The sequence below is a fragment of the Schistocerca serialis genome, unplaced genomic scaffold, assembly GCF_023864345.2.
Source record: "Schistocerca serialis cubense isolate TAMUIC-IGC-003099 unplaced genomic scaffold, iqSchSeri2.2 HiC_scaffold_1420, whole genome shotgun sequence".
NCBI lineage: Eukaryota > Metazoa > Arthropoda > Insecta > Orthoptera > Acrididae > Schistocerca > Schistocerca serialis.
The window spans coordinates 1,984,768-2,003,230 of record NW_026047648.1 but is presented as its reverse complement, the minus strand read 5'-3'; the positions used below and the strand labels follow the sequence as shown (position 1 = coordinate 2,003,230).

Here is an 18,463-nt window from a genome sequence, read left to right as displayed (position 1 = left end):
TGTCGGGTAATTTCCTAGGACTGAGGAGAATCGAGACATATAGCCAGTGTGAGTGTGGGCCTTTTTTTGGATGCTGTGCAGATACAAACGATAACTGCACTGTTTGTGCAAAATGTGTATATACTGCATTGTAAAGTTACTGTGGTTTATGGTGTGGCATGACTAGAGAAGATGACTGTGTGTCCTATCGTGTGGGACGTAAATATTAGGGACATCGATAACCACAAGCGAATTTTTACATGGGAAATTACAGTATGTGCACTGTAGATAATAAGATTCGTTCCAGAGGAAACATTAGCTGTACATCTATCGATGTCAGACTGCAGTTGCAATCCTAATATTTAATTGTAGTTAGACTGTCAAATATTCTTGTGAGTCTTGTATGTATTTGACGATCTGTAGACAATTTTTGCAGGGTTTAACTGTCAGTGCAATGTAGCGATCTGTGCAAAATAATTTTGTCTCTGAAAGTCTCGTCTGCAGGAAACAATGGCAGATGGTGCTCCCAGACCAGCAGTTTGACGGGTAAGTTCACTGGTGGACAGGATCTCCTGTTAGGAATGTGCCCTGGGAAGCATTGCAACATCTCTAGGTGGTGGACCGAACTGCAGCTGTGTGTCATCACACCAGCAATGGTGCCTAGGTGAACACGTATTTCGATAGGAATTTCTCAAGTGTACGGTATGAAAGAGATGACAGCGTCTCATACTCACAGAGCCCAAACTATTGCGTCATAGCTTCGCTGGGAGTGCCAGTGCAACGTCAGGTGTCAGGTGGTGGGATGTGTTTTTTATTATTAGCAATCTTTTATTTAAACTATAGTCCATCTAAATATATACTCTGCTAGCCACCAAGCGGTGCGTGGTGGAGGGCACTATTCACACCAATGTTATATTTCCCTCCTTCTGTTCCACTCTCAGTTTGTGTATGGGAAAAACGTCTGTCTGATCACCTCAGTATGAGCTCCAATTTCCCTTATCTTTGAATGGTGATCATTGTTCGATATGAAAGTTGGTGGTAATAATATATGCTCTGAATCCTTGGCAAAGATAGGATTTTGAATTTAGTGAGCAGCCCTTCTATTTAGTGCGTAGTCTATCTGCAAGTGTGTTCCACTTCAAATTTTCAATGAGATTTGTAACACTCTCGTGATGGTTAAAGGTACCAGTCACGAATCTTGCTGTTCTTCTCTGAACCTTCTCAATCTCTTGAATCAGAACCAACTGGTAAGAACCCCCATACATACAAACAATACTCAAAGACAAATAGGATGCCACAAATTACAAACAACTACACCATACATGTGAAGGATATCGATTTAATTAATTTGCATAAATTTTTTATGTCAATGTGGTATTAGCGGTACAGTAGTTAAGGGGAGGCAGTGTATGCGTGGGTGACATGGAGCAGAGCAGCAGGTTAATTGCAGCACACTAAGTTAATTTGAATACTTTTTATGTGAAACGCAGTTCAATAGTTTAAGGGGATGGGGATGACAATGAAAACCATTTAACAGAATAACAGGTTAAGTGCCGACAAAGGGCCAAACATTAGGTTAAACAACCAGAGTACAGTGCTGAACATCACATTACGCAACATGTTTTCCCCATGTAATTGATTATTACAAGACCTAGATGTTTCCAAACAGCAGAGAATGATGAGCCAGAGAAATCCAACCCCCACAAACTGAATTTCTTATAAATAAACAATATTCCTTTTCCATATATTCCATAAATTTTCTTAATTGTTTAAACAATATTCCATACAGAGCAATCAAATACCCTCCAAATGATCGATCAACTGAGTCATTTTCCTACCAATTCCTAGAAAGTGAATTAGGTCAGTGCAGGTGCTCTTTTTTCCTGCCATTTTCTTAGGTATGTTGCATTATCCTGTTGCAATTTGAACTTCCCACCATTTTTTTGTGGGAAGAGGAGGGGTGTTAGGTTAGCAGAGGTAGCCCAATTGACCTATCTTCCCGTTGAAATTCCAACTTCCCACCAGGTGGTGTGTGGCACATCTGTCATCAACTAATATCACAGACGCCATCTTAGATGACATCATGCACTGTGTACGTTAGTACATGTTAGTGCACGTTAGTACCTGTTAGCCTCCTAGCATGGGTTGGTAAGGGGATGTGGCAGCTGGTTGAGGTTCGTGGTGGAGACTTTAACTATTTCCTTGCAAGTCCAAGTGAGCGTGGCCCTCGCGAAAAAATGACAAAATTTGAGTTTCCCACCTGCAAGGGGGCAATGGCACTTTTTGAATTTCCGTCGCCGCCATCTTCGGTAACGGTACGTGCGCCATCATGGCCCCCATCGTGAATTTGCGATGGGAGCCCCATCAGTATGTCTGTGACGTCACAGGTCTAATGGTACTTGTGTCATCATGTGAAATAGTAGTAACAGGGGCTATTCTAATAACTCAGACCTCAAAGTGTACCTGTAGCAGTGAGGGGGCGGGGGAGTTAGTGTGGGTGGGGAGGGGGACAATAGGTTAACTGCAGTGACATGGAAAACCACTTAACAGGACAATAGGTTAAGTACCTGTCAATCAAAGGAGAACAATAGGATTGCCTCTGAATGCATACTGCCCACGATGTAGGTAACCTGCACTAACAAAATGCATCAGCATCCCCTTCCTGAGGGGGGAGGGGAGTGGGAGGGGCTGGAAGGGACAATAGGTTAAGTGCCGCAACATGGTAAAGCATTTAGCAGAATAGTACGCTAAGTACCTGTCAAACAAAGGAGAACAATAGGTTTCCCCCTGAGTGCATACCTGCCTCTAATGTAGACAACCTGACTACCCCTCTGTCCCGCTACTGACATGGTGCATGGTGCTCTATAAAATTTCCAACTTTGTTTGGGAACATTACTGCATGAACGACTGCAAATGGTCTCCAAGTAGCCGAACGAGACCGTTTCCAGTCATTTATCAGTCCAGATGGACCAGAGGACCCTGTTCATTCCATTACGGAGCCACCATCAGCTTGCACACTGCCTTGTTGGGAACTTGGGTTCACGGCTTTATGGTGTGTGGTCTACACTCAGACCCTACCATCAGCTCCTACACAATGAAATCGGGAAACATCTGAAAAGGCCACAGTTTCCCTTACTCTAGGGCGCAACCAATACGGTCACTAGCACAGGAGCAGTAGCAGCATCTCCTACTATCGTTCCCCATTGACAACAAATTGCATTGCACTTTCCTAACGGATACGTTCGTCTTACGTCCAACACTGATTGCTGTGGTTGTTTCACACAGAATTGCTTGCCTGTTAGCACTGACAACTCTACGCAAACAGTGCTGCTCTCGGTGGTTGAGACCATCGGCAACTGTGTTGTCCGTAATGAGAAGTAATGCCGGATATTTGGTATTTTTGGCACACTCTCTTGGAACTGTCAATCTCGGAATATTGAATTCTCTAACGATTTCCGAAATGCCTATGCGTCCAGATCCAACTAGCATTCCGTGTTCAGAGTCTGGTGATACCTGTCATGCGATCGTAATCGCGTAGAAACCCTTCTCACGTGAACTGCCTGATTACAAATGACAGCTCCACCAAAGCACTCCCCTTTTAAACTTCGTGTACGTGATACTGTTGCCGTTTGTGCATGTGCATATCGCTACCCCCAGACTTTTGTCACCTCCATGTATAACACTGTAATTCATCGTAATTCATCACAATAAACGACTTTTATTTGAGCAAAATGTTCTAGTGACAGACCGACACACAATTTTAATTTGCCGTGAAGTTTCATACCAGTGCACCCTCCAGTGCTGAAAGTAAATACTTTGCGGATACCTCTACATCACACGTGAGCTGCACATGATCTGGCACGCTGAATTAACTTGTTTTTAACTTTTAACGTCGCAACTTTTTTTGTTACAGACGACCTCTGTTGAATCATGACCTACTGTCCTACCACGAGCGGTTCCTCTCCTTCAGGGACGACTTTACTGCGCTGTGCGTCGCTCGACATCGACGGGCGTCACAAATGTTTGGTCTCGCCGACGCACTGTATTCCTTCTATTATTACAACTGGTTCTTCGACCTACAGTTTGTAGGTGACATCGAGAGTTTAGGTAAGAATAATTTTCTCAGTCAGCCACTTCATTTTTGTGCACTGGTGACTCCCTACTGTATTCCAGCTCGAGGACTGAGCCTCGTAAACAGCTAATGATGTGTGGTTTCACATTTTCCGTAATCTCCCATGTGACCTGCGTTAACTACTGGTGTGCTTTTCATTGCTGGTTCCTCGACTGGTTGGCAACTCTCCCCCTAGTTCTATTGCAAGCTGATTACTCCAGTTCGACGTATCTATAGACTCCTGCCCAATAGGATGTAAAAACCTACATATAGCAAATATTACAGTGTATGGAAGACATAAAAAGAATCACTTTAAATGTTACAGAAACGTCACTGGAGCGTCGGTTCCCCACTAGGCATCCGTGAATTTCGCGACGCTAGTGATATTCACAGACGTTGTTAACACTGCTGCTTGACTAGTATGGTTTTAGAGACGTTGCTGAAAACGTCGCGCAATTACATTTACCCATTGCTGCCATCGCCATAGCAATGCCCAATTCCATCAAAACAACCAACTGACTCGTGTTCACTAATGCGCCAAAGGAACTGGCATAGGTATGTGTATTCAAATGCAGAGATATGTAAACAGGCAGAATACGGCGCTGCGGTCAGCAACGCCTATATAAGACTACAAGTGTCTTTTGAAGTTGTTAGATCGGTTACTTGTGCTGCAATGACAGATTATCAAGATGTAAGTGAGTTTTAAAGTGGTGTTACAGTCGGAACAATGGACACAGCATTTCCAAGGTAGGGCTCAAGAGGGGATTTTCCGATACGAGCATTTCAGTGTACCGTGAATATTAGGAATCTTGTAAAACATCAAATCTCCGACATAGCTGCGGCCCAAAAAGATCCTGCAAGAACGTACCAACATCGACTGAAGACAATCGTTCAACGTGACGGAAGTGCAACCCTTCCGCAATTTGCTACATATTTCAATGCTGGGCCATCACCAAGTGCCAGCGTGCGTACCATTCAATGAAACCTCATCGATACCGGCTTTCAGAGCTGAGGCCCCACTCATGTACCCTTGATGAATGCACGACACAAAGCTTCATGCCTTGCCTAGGCCTGTCTATACCGACATTTGAGTCTTGATGACTGCAAATATGTCGCCTGGTCAGACGAGCGGATGGACATGTACGGGTATGGTGAGAACCTCATGAATCGGTGGACACTGCATGGTCGCAGCGGTCTGTTGAAGCTGGTGTAGGCTCTGTAATTGTGTGGAGCGTGTGCAGTTGGAGTGATGTGGGACCCCTGATACGTCTAGATTCTTTAACCAAATGAAAAATCAACTCTTCTGGAGTGTCTATCGTTGCCCCATACACCGAAGGCTTCATGTCCCTCAGTACGAGATCAGCAGCATCCTGAAAACAATATTCATCACACACCCATCTGAACATGGTCTCTGAACATAGATTATGTCAAAACTTGATGGACAGCTAGCGGGATAACGGTACGTCTGTGAGAGTTCTGTCACATGAGAGAAACTTTTCTTATCATCTTCGCTGAACAGTGTAAAGCTTTGCATACACAGTTCTTTTGAGACCGAACAAAAGGCCGGTTTTAAATATGTTTGTTTTCTGTAGCTCAACAGCTACAGATATAAATTTTTTGCTAAGCACTGAACTGCTGTGGACGAGCTAAATCGTCGTGTTCCGCTGCACCACAGTTACTGAGTGTGGGGTCTTGTACCGCAAGGAAGCAAGGGAGCAGACGTTGTCATGGATGGTTGGTATCCTCTCTCTACACTACAAATGCACACGTGGACTAATATGGTTCTTTATTTACATGAACAGACTTTTACTTAATTTCAATAGAGTTCATGTGTTTTGGTACAAGTTCATCAGTAATAGTCCTCTTGCACGCAATATCGGTAACCTTGATATTACAAACTTTAGTGTCATTGCTAGTCCCACTATAGTTAACAATCTGGTCACAGTGTACTGTCATAGGCTGTGATGTGCTCTGCAAACGTACTGACAGATGCCAAACAGGAGTTTGAGTTCGTGAGTGAGGCCTAGAGGGCGTTGGCGACATCTTGCTTGTGGGTGTGTCTCTGGCCTCTCTCGTGACAGGCGCGCTTGATTCAGCGTGCGGGCGTTCTCAATAAAAATGTGATGATGTGAATGGATGGCCCTCAACTATGTACCCTACGACAGAGTTGCAATATGAAAAGTTTTGGCTGGTTTCGTTGTCTAGGGGCTGGGATACGTAGTTGTCGCATTACAGGCCAAATACAGCAGAGTCTACAGTATACAATATGGATGTACACATGAATCGAATGGTCGAAGCTTCCTATGACTCAACAATTGCGAATTTACGACGTAAAAAAAAAGTTTATAAATGAAGCATTGCAATTAAATAAATCTGCAGATTATCTTAACGACTTTAAATGATGAGTACGACAGTAGAAGTACTTTTGACAGTGTGGTATATATTTCTGGAGAACACTTATTGGTGTCGATGGTCCAATAATTAAATAAAATATAAGTTGAATGACAGGAAAACAATAGATTCCTACTGCACGTAATTAGTTATGAACGACAACATAGCTCGCGAGATATTCACTTCTACAGGCACACTACGTCTTCACTGTAGAAGCCACGGAAATCTCACAAGTGCAAACGTCGGCATTCCGAAGTATTTCTATCTGTGGCGACCAGGCGCAAACCCCTGCCCACTCTCCAAGTCTCTGCCTCGACTGCCGCGTCAAGCACCTCCCCCGTGTCCTCTGCCGTACCCCTCTCCCACTTCCATCGAGTCTCCCCATTCACGAGCGCTGTGATTGGCTAGAGCGCTCCCGCCATGTCTTCGAGACAAAGTACGCTCACAAACATCAAACACATCTAAATAACGAAATTAAATAAATATTCCTACGGCTGGACTATAAACAAGCTCTAACATCCATTATTAAATACATCAACAAATTATATAAACATATATCAAAGGAATAGCGAGCCAAAGTAACCCAGTAGCCTAATGTCTCCGTGCTTTCTAAAACACGGTAAATAATTGACCACTTTCTTCACGAATAGCATATATCGGATTTAAACAAAGACATAGATGAATAAATATATTTATAAGCATGCTGTGGAGTACTTATGGCCTGACGCTATCTATAGTAATCGGCTATTTTCACCTCCAATAACTCATGTACTATTAACGTTAGATGCCTGTAATTCATACCACAAAGACACGTCGATCGACGAAATCGAATGAAGTGTTTAAATTTTGGAAATTCATTGCTGGGTGTTACTTGTACAATTTACCCGCAGATACTAAACTTTAAACTAATAAAGATATTGAAAATCTGATTACAGCATCAGAATCGTCGTGCAAATGATAGTAATTCACATGTTTCTTTTTGAGGTATCATGATTCATCTGGCTAGTATTAACATCTATACAAACTGCGAAATGTCTGCCACGGTGGTTTCACAAAGTCCGCCACGTTTGGCACTCTCGGCGTGCAAGCCTCTTTCACTGACACAGCCTCACCGTGGAACTGCCAGCCTCGTGGCCGGGCTGCACCCCTCTTGCTTCGGCCAACGTCCGGCACCACGTGGTCGGCCTGCCGAGCGGCCCGCGCGACCATGACAACTCCGAACTTAGAATATTTTCAGTGTGCCACAATTCGCCTGTTAGAGGCGCCTACCATTGAACTTTGCATATCATCTTTGCCAACTGCTGACAGCTTACACCAGCACACTGAGGGCACGTTTGAGTGCGCTCCCTGGGATTTCCTAAAGCACTGTTGACGTATTTATGTGTCCCACTCTGCCGACCTCTCCCTGCTCCATAGCAGCTACTTCATCTCGATTAACAGAAAAGTTTCGATTATTCATCAAACAAACAATGTACGTCTTTGAGTGCTGTCATTTGCGTAAACCTTGTCTCACTATCTCGAACGGTTTATGAAATATTATGTTGATTACGATCACATCACTATGATGCACAGGGACGGAAATGAACGCATTTCACGGAAGTGTCCAACAGATATAAAAATCAATAACTGGAGGACGGAATGAGATAATGATCTGTTCTAAGTTTGAAATCAAATTTCCATATTTTATCTACATTTCCTATAATGCAACGAATGAAGTGAAATTAAACATACACACGGTTAATGCAATGTGTTATTAGTTATGGAAACTCTTCCATATTTCGTGCAATGTTTTACTTAATTTGACGTAGTGAAATATGACAAGAAGGAAATGAAATTCTGTACCTTATGGAGAAAAGATGTCAGACGGTAGTATGTGCAAAGACGAAACTTCTTCACGCAATACTTTTCCAAAGATCGGATGATAAGTAGTTCATGACAGCACAGGTATAATAATTTGGCCAGCAGTATCCACATTACACCCAGCACGTCTGAGGCAGTGAAAGTGTTAATATTGTAAATGCTGCAGTTATTTTAACGTTTCGTATATGATCTAAGTATATATTTCTTATAATTTTCTATTTTTCATTAATGATTAATATTTTTATTTAAAATTGAATAGTTAATTATGGAATATAAATTGTTAATAATTTTCTTATAAATGTTGATTCTGTGAATCCTAATAATACTGAGAAAACTTTGTATGAATGATGTGTAAAAACAGTAGTGTTGGTTGAAAAAATCATTTTAAAAGGTCAGTGTTACTGCATTCTGCGCAAGGAAAGTACTGGATTGTACAGTATGATATGTTCATGATGAAAGAGGTGTTATGGTCGTTCTGACCGTTAGAAACTTAGTACCAGACAAGGGTTGCATGTATAACTAACTGATCACTGGCCTAAGGAGGAAGTGCAGTCGGATGTAGGTATGCCAATTCATACATGACTAGCTGCAAACTTTGCTGTGACATTCTGCTAATGCAGCACCTGCATAGTACCTCTAGGACAGTGATAAACATGAGTAATCATCAATATTAATATTGATATAATATACCTACAAAATATGTATAAGCCAATATTACCACCTAACTAGTGTATATGAAATCATATCAAAAGTGCTATCCTGACAGGGACACAAAATAAGACATAACTATTACTTTCACTTTACCGGAAATGAGATTTCTTGACAGGATCCAACTGTCTATCAAAAGATTCTGGCAGTGTCAATTAAATAAAATGTAAGGACTTACTGGAGACAGACCTGAGTGCCTGCCAAAACGTTGTACCAAGGTTTATCAAATAAAACGTAACCATTGAACTGAATGACTCGGTTTATGAACTATGACAATAAGAGATTTTCGAGTATCATCAGTTATATCCATCAGGCTAGTTGTGGTGGTTCAAATGCAAGTTCACTAGCATTGTAATGGGACACCATTAATGAGATTAATGCTCAATGGATTTAAAAGTGGCAATGGGAAACAATTTACCCACTGACTTCTTGTAGATAAGTGTAATCAAACTGAGTGCCTTTGGTCGCCACTGGCCAATACCAGCTGAAGTAATATTCTTTTCAAACAACGCATAGCAATTAGGATCAGTATTTAAAGTAAAATCTTGATACTGATAGCTGTAGGAGTAGATTTCTAAGGAATTTCACACAAGATTTATTAAACCATAGATGAGTGGGTAACGTTAAACAAAAAAGCATAGATAATTATGTAATTCAGGTTCATCCTCACATGGAATGAATTAATTAACTGTTCATTAGTACTCAGTGCTTCCACCTATTAGTTATGCTAAATTATTCAGAGCACCACACAGCATCATGGATTTTAGGATAGGCATGTGGTAACCTATGATATTGACGGACAGCAGAACAAGACTCACATGTGTGTACAATCTACAAACACAGCTATAAATGAGTTTCCCTTCCGAAAATCAGCGTTATAATAACACTACAGTGTTCTTGGCATAGTAGGTGGATTGCATTAGCAGACAGGTGCCAAGCCATGAGAGGTTTCATTAACTGGATAATCAAGGACTTGAACTGAACTGAGTAGTGATTTATTATTTATTATTTACTATTATTTGGTTATTATTTATCTTCACAGATCATGCACTCCCACAATGTGTGTTCTGGTGTGCCTGCACTGTCCCAGGAACAGCTATCATGTATCTATCTTCTAATTTTGTATAGATACTTAGCATAAGGGCCATAACAGTCAGCTAATGAATCAGTCCACTCGACGGGTTAAGAAACCTCGTTTTTACTCCCTCCCACTCGTTTTGCCACAGTTGTAATGTGTGATCTTTTATTTATTACTTTTTAGGATTGGCCTCAGTTCCAGGCACCCTTCATACTTTCATTTGATTGCCTTTCTGTAGCCAGTAAAAGACCAGTTTTTTTTTTATTTTCGAACTATAGTGAGCATATTCCTAGAATTACTGACAAAGCATCATATGGGGCAGTTCAATAGACACCCATTAACTTTGGCAGCACTCCTCACTGAACTCTCCTAACTAATGCAGCTGTCTCAACGAGCTCCAACCTATGAGCCCAAAGTCTCACACGATATCCTGTAATTGATGCTAATATAGATTGATGGTAAACTCTGATTGTTGTTGCCTGTTAGCTACGGTTATAACTTTATTCATCACATTTATACCTTTTCTGCCAGTTTTCTCTATTTGTAGTTCAAGGTTACGATGTTCGTCCAGAAGCATACTCAGCTATAGGGATAGATTTATTTAGAATAAGGAGTGATTTATTTATCGCTATCATGGGCGCCTCCAATGGACACTTGAATCGATATGGCCAAACTGTGAAAATAATGCTAATTCCATCTACCATATTTAGGAGGACAACGGTTCCATCCCGTGTCCGCCCATCCTGATTTAGGTTTTCCATGATTTCCCTGAATCGCTTCAGGCAAATGCCGGGATGGTTCCTTTGAAAGGGCACGGCCGACTTCCTTCCTCATCCTTCCCTAATCTGATGACACCGATGACCTTGCGGTTTGGTCTCTTCCCCCAAAATCAACCCAATCCTGTTCGTTCCCCTCAGTCCCTGATCTGACCCCCATATACCATAACCGATTAAAAATTGGCCAAGTTTACAGAGTAGATTCAGGAGGTTGAAACCTATTTCTTTAGCAAGGTATTTGCAGCCTACGTTAACTTTGGTGCACATGTGGGAGGGTATGACACTAACAGCCTACACATGTGGTATCTATTTACCAAATTTGGTTTACTGTGCCACAATTGAACAAATTGTCCTGGCATGGGAAAAGTCATGTGTAACACTATACTGCACCATTTAGTATATAGATATAATATTTATAGCCAATTTTTGTATGTAGATGCAGTATAATGTGAGAATTTTTGCAAAATTTAACCATGAAATGCCTAGAGCATTTTGCTTATTGGAGCCGGCTGCGGTGGTCTAGCGGTTCTAGGCGCTCAGTCCGGAACCGCGGGACTGCTACGGTCACAGGTTCGAATCCTGCCTCGGGCATGGATGTGTGTGATGTCCTTAGGTTAGTTAAGTTTCAGTAGTTCTAAGTTCTAGGGGACTGATGACCACAGCAGTTAAGTCCCATAGTGCTCAGAGCCATTTGAACCATTTTTTGAACCATTTGAACCATTTTTTGCTTATTGGACGTGAAATGAAAGATACATAAAAACACAGAAAGTGTCAGATCCAATTTAGATAAAGTTTTAATTACTCAATCGTACTCAAATGAAATAGAATACGGTCGCCAGACTAATTAGGCATAGAAATGCGAAACATTTCTTTTAAAGAAAAAGTAGCCAGTTTTAGTGGAAAAACTCAGTCTATACTTGTTTCCTACGAAAATGCAGTGAAACCAATCACAAGCAAAAAAGTGGTAAAGTGGATACTAGCAGTTATTGTAAAACATGATTGGCCTCTGAAACACAAAAGACATTGGTACACTCATCAATTTTAAATACTTTGTCAAACCTGAGTAACTTAATCAGCACAACAATTGCAAGCCTACACTAACTGGAGATTGGACACAGGTCTAGTTTCATTTTGTGATATTTTCAACACAGCACGAATTCAATTAAATTTCACTTGCATTGAGATTCACTCTATTCTTTAAAAGCAAAAAAGTAACTGTTTTCATGGATAATGGCATTCATAGTAACCTTACCTTCAGTCAGAATAAAACAGTAAATGGGTGCTCATAAACTGAAATTGGACCTTTTAACACACAATGTGCACAAAACTCAACATAAATTTCAAAAGCCGTTAGAACTTACTACTATCATGTAACTTTGTGCATTTTGTGCAACTTTCAATGGGGAATCCCCTAATCTTTACTGCTACAATAAAACAAACTATCCCACTTTCATGAATAATTTAAAGAATGCCAACTTTTGGAATTCTCTTTCTGAAATATTGATTCACCTTTTATGCATTTTTATAACTGATTTTACAGTGAATATTTTAACTAGGTACTGGTTTTCAAACCATTCATTAAGAACATTAACTTTAAAGTGACCACAAAATGGCTTGTTGTCTGTTATCATCTCAGTTGTCTACATTTGAAACCAGAAGTTAAGCAAGTAATTTAAGAGATCACAAAACTTTAGAGTGAAGAAGTTCAATTACTGGGAGGTTTTCACAAAGCTACACTTACATCCTCTTCAACTTTACCAAAATCTACATTACTTTTAGATAACCTATTTCACTCAATTTTGAACAAATTTAACCAGTTAATCGTCTTTCTTTTTTTTATAATCATTTCTAACAATCTGGACACTCAGAAATCATTGTTCAAGCAGAGAGGATCCTGAGAGATATTTAGGTGAGGAACAGAATCAAGTTATGCACATAAATTTTGGTATGAGTTAACTTGTATTTGCACATACTAATTGTGCTGATCCATCACTTCATAATTCCTCCTCTCTGTTAATGCGATTGCGCAATATTGGTGGCGAGTATATGATGGCAGAGGGACTTGCCATTCGAATCGAATACTCTGTTATTTCTTCATGGAGGTCATCATGTTATATAATACTTACAGGCCACAGAGCATCATATTAAATCCATTCATCCACCCAAGGCTTTGGCATAACAAATCCAAGCACTAAAAGCGTAACTCGACACCTGCACAGTTAACTTCCCAACCACTAGCTGCCAACTGTACAGTAGCTAGCCTCCAACTGACTCTCATGAAAAGATTTCACTCACACAAATCACATTTTGTACGTGCTAAATAACTTCTGTTTAGAGGGGAACCACTCCATATTTTACCATAACATGAACCAAGAGAGCTAAATTTGGATCAGCAGTTACAAGTATCAAGTTGTAGTGTACTGTTCTCCTCGGGGTTCTGCCGTGAAAAATATAAAATAGGAAATCTGATTGGGTTTGGAATTTTGGTGGTTTCAGTTACAGATAAGGTGGACTTCGTATTATTGATTGAGATCATGCTGTAATTTGACCGTGCATGGCAGACCGGGTTGGCAACACTACAAAAAGCGACTGTACGGAAATAGCATCAGAAACTAATTGAAATTTATCTTATAATCTTGTTAGGTACGCAGTATTAATTACAATGTAGTCTTCATGGCTGTCCTCCTAATTTCTCTTATAGGACGACCCGTCTTTCACTTTTCTCCGTCTGTTGAAAACTTCTTCACGTTGTCGCTGTCATGATCAATTTACATATTTGATGATAACCACCTCGAGTCACTATTGAAACAACCTCGCTTTGTAATGTAATTTTAATTTCCACCCAAAAGCACATTCAACACATCGCCGAAAAATACACGTCTTTAGTATGAAGACAAGAGAGAGAGTCTAATCAATTAGTTGTTAAAAACAAAAACCTACGCAAAAGTAAAAAAAAAAAAACGAACAAAATTATTTATAAAAATCGGTCGCTGGCGCAGCGCTCTTCTGCGTGCGCGATCGTAAATTATATCTTTGTATTGGCGGAGGCGCGTTAGTCAAAGTACCATTACAAAGTAAACATTTTTAAGTAAACATTGCATTTACCTGTATTAACAAATCAATACAAAATTAGTTAACCAAAATCATCCATTTCCAAATACAACCAAAGCTATTAGTCAATGAAGAGAAAACATAGTACAACATATCAAGAGCACATACTAAAGTAAATACACTTTATGTAAAGCATAATAATCAGAAGAACAACAATACATAAGATCTTACTATGGTGTTACACATGCCCCATGGTTCAGTGAGCTTTCCCAAACATCTATAACACTCAAGTAGTACTGGCTAAAAAAAAATTATTCCATCCAACTTTCGTTGGGTAAAAGAAAACATGTTACATACATATAGTAAATACACTAAGAAGAATCATACATTTCTTCCAAAAGATTTTTCAAAAAGAAACATATATATATATATATCATTTACTTTAAGAATAGCAGGTCTATCGTAAGACAGGACATCATTACCCATTATCATCTCATACACAGACTGTCCAAATATTTTCTTTGCTACAGAGAAAGTCATTTTAACATAATTTTAAACAGGCAAAAAAACCATCTTTAAACAGGACATCCTTAATCATCTTCATCTCATACATATATTATCCATTAACAGACAACCAGTTCATAAAATAACCTACACATTTATGAAACAAGTATAGCATTCTGTAGAAAAGCAAATATACATATGCTAAGACATACATTAACTAAACACAAAAGCATCCTACATTGCACGTTTAATTAATAGCAATTCAAAACTTTTGTTGTAGAGAAGCACATAAACACTCTTATATATTTATTTAGAACCTAGCTTTAATTTCCACTGTCCACATGTTACAACCAGACAGTCCATTTTTTGGTTAATTGCACAGACATACCTATAGTTACATCAGATTTAATATTGTTTTTCACTGACTTCTATAGAAATAGTCAGTCCATTTTTGCAACTCATAATTAAAACATACACAACATTAATCAAGAAAATTCAGCTTATTTTGTTGCCTGCAATTGCACTCGGCAAACCATGTCTGTAAACATTTAGATACACAGAAACACATACAAGTTTTCTTTAAAAAGGAAATATTTTAAATGTATTCTTGCCCCTGGTTAGCAAGTCTTTGTTATTGCCTGCTGCAATTGGCAGTCCTCTGTCATTAACTGTATTGTATTCTCTTTAATATTTTGGTTTGTTGGCCAACAACACATTTTTGGCATTTTATTTTATTTTATACTGCAGAAATTTTATCCTTGCAGTCACCATTTCAACATCTCCAGTAAATATTACACATTTGGTACAATATATTTTTTTATGTTGTACAGAAAGTGAAACTTGGACACATATTAGACACTGGTAACAAAAAACATTTCTTTTCAAATGACTACATCAGGTAGCATCTCTACTTTTACTTATTCTTGTACACCTTTCTGCCAAGAACTTTAGTCATTCATTTCCACTGCGTGTTTCTACTTCTGATTACAGTACCCACTTTACCTACAACATGTTTAGTCATTTTCTAGTGCACGTGTATTACTTATTTACTTCTTTATCCACAAACAATTACTGTATTTTACATTTATTTATCACATTCCTTTAGCATACACACATCTATTTATTCTGATATCTATTCTGATAGGGAAGAAGGAAAGATGATAGTAAAAGTTCTGAATGCTAGAAGAGGAAGACTGACAACAGGAAAAGAAAAGGAAATAGTATTGTCAATAACTTGAGTACCTGGTGTTTGCCAGACACCTAGCATCACATAGAGTGCAGTGCCCTCTGAGGGTTTTGATTTCATTCATTATTTGTTTCTGTCGATATACTACTTTAGGTTAATAATGTCTGTAACTCCCAAAGGTTTTCTTGATCTAGGGTATAGAAGAAAATAAGCACTGCATGTGGAGTTCCTTGCACTTCAAATGGCCCATTGTAAATGTATTTAAATTTAGAAATTTCATCATTAATTTCACTAGATTTTTCATGTGTTTTCACCAGAACGTAGTCACCAAGTTTAAATTTAGTTCTTTTGAGGCCCTTATTATGCCTTTTAGCTCTAACAGCCACTTTCTCTTTCATTCTCCTCCTAACTAGTTCTTTTTGCTCATGCAAGTTAATTCCTAATTGCAAGATCTCTTCAATAACACTTTTGCTTTTATGGTTCAACAGAATTTATTTGGGTGTAAACCTCATAGTCTCATGGTAGAGGGTGTTCATGGTGTTTTCAAAATCTGTCACAAATCTGCCCCAGGCCTTGTGATTATGGTGGCAATAGGTTCTACCTAATCTTCCTAATTCCCACACATACCATTCAACAGGGTTACTTGCAGGGTGGTAGGTAAAAATATATTTCACTTGTATACCATGTTGTCTCATACCTTCTTTCCATATTTTAGAAATAAACTGAGGTCCATTATCAGATAGGACTGCTCTGGGTTTACCAATGGTGTTAAAATATTCATTCATTTTACTAAAGATTGCTTTTGCAGTAGCTTAAAAATAGCTTTAAAGAAAACTAAAAATACCGCAATATAAGACCTACTTCCTGATGTTTTAGGGAGAGGACCATACAAATCTACTGATAGCAATTCCAAGGTGTCTTTTAGCACTGTGTTTTGCATATACCCTGGTTGGTCTGGTTAGCAACTTTTGCTCTCTGACACACATCACAAGATTTAATTCTGTCAGCAATTTGCTCGGTGGCACCCACATTAATCACAATTACATCAGTTAATTTCTCAATACACTTTTTAGACCACAGTGCCCTAAGGCAAGATGGAAATAATCAATAACTTCATTTTCAAACTGCATAGGCCAATAAACTTTCCATTCCTGAGTACTTGCATCTTCCTCCTATACAATATTCCATTAAAGATCTTATAAAATTTACTGATTTGTGGGAAGTTGGGATTAATGAAATTTATTTTAACAGATTTCCAGACCTCATCTTCTTTCTGATAAAACCACATACTCTTACAGATCTGTTCAGTTCTTTTTCTACCAGGAACGTCTTTGATACGTCTCATGTGAAACTTACCATCTTCATTACATTCTTTCAGTAGGTTATTCATATCCTCTGGCAATGGAGATAAAGCATCAGCCACACGACTTTCACTGCCTTTGATACACAAAATTTCATAATCCAACTGTTGTAAGTACAGAGCTCATTAACTTAACCTGCCAGTAAACAATCGACAGTCTTCCAAAAAAGTTAAGGCTCTATGGTCAGTATGAATAACAGTTTTGTGCCCCAAAGTAATTTCTAAATTTCTTTAAGCCCCAAATTATGGCGAAAGCTTCTTTCTTTGAAATAATGTTATTTTTATCATATTTAATTAGAGCTCTACTAGCAAAAGCTATAGTTCTATGTTTTGCTTCCGCAAATTCTGTGCTTTCTTGAAAGATTTTAATACCAATCCCCTATGCGCTACTGTCTGTCATCATGTGGAATGGTTCACTTAAAATAGGATGATGTAAAATAGTTTCTCTTATTAACTCAGTTTTCAAGTCTCTGAAGTCTTTCTGACATTCTGACATCCAAATATATGTACTGTTTTTCTTTAGCAAACTGTTCAAATGTGGGCTATTAAAAGCTTACCCCTTCGCAAATTTGCGATAAAAACCACAAAGACCAAGAAATGCTTTCAGTTGTTTTCTGTTCTTGGGTGGAGGACACTTTTCAATTGCATTTAGCTTCACTGGGTCCTTGCCAATCCCAGCTGTAGTTACGATGTGTCCTAAAAACTTAATCTCCTGTTTTACAAATTCACATTTCTTCAATTTCAAAGTCATTCCTCCTGCTTGAAGAGCAACGAGAGTTTTGTTCAATAGTTCAGAATGTTCTTACCAACTTTCCGTAGCAATCAACAAATCATCTATACAAACAATCTAGCACAAAGTTCTTTTTGTAACACAGTTTCTAATGCTCTTATAAAAACTGAAACAGAAGTATTTAAAACAAAAGATACAACTTTATACTGATAGCATTTCCCTGCAAACATGAATGCTGTGTATTTATGGGAATCTTTGTATAATGGGATTTGCCAATATCCGGCAGTGAGGTCAAGACTAGTTAAGTACTTTACACTATGGAATTTTTGCAACAGATCATCCAAGTTTTCTGGCCTGTCTACCTCTCTCCTGACAATCTTGTTCAGTGTTAATGCATGAATAACAACTCGCATGCCACTGTCTTCCTTATTTACGATAATAAGTGGACTATTATCTTTACTGTTGCTTCTTTCAATCATTCCCCATTCTAACATTCTGTGAATTTCGGCCTGTACCACTTCTTTCTTAGCTATTGGCACTGGATAGGGTCTTACAAAAAATGGTTCATGTTCAACTGCATCGATATGGTATTCAAAGTTCGTGGCAGCACCTGGTTTATCAGAGAATACTTCCCTGTTGTTATTTAAAACAGCAAATAATTCATCTTTCTGTTCACACAAGAGTTCTTGGACAGTGTCAACAATTTCCTTAAAATTGTCAATTTTTTAT

At 39.0% G+C, this 18,463-nt stretch overlaps 1 protein-coding gene across 1 annotated transcript in view; it reads left to right on the top strand.

Annotated features, from left to right (window-relative positions):
- The window catches only part of LOC126442997 (uncharacterized), a 67,002-nt gene that overhangs the window by 35,358 nt on the left and 13,181 nt on the right, over window positions 1-18,463 (top strand). The window contains exon 5 of the mRNA XM_050090839.1: window positions 3,893-4,086. Coding sequence (XP_049946796.1) covers window positions 3,893-4,086 — 194 coding nt within the window. The remainder of the gene's footprint in view (window positions 1-3,892; window positions 4,087-18,463) is intronic.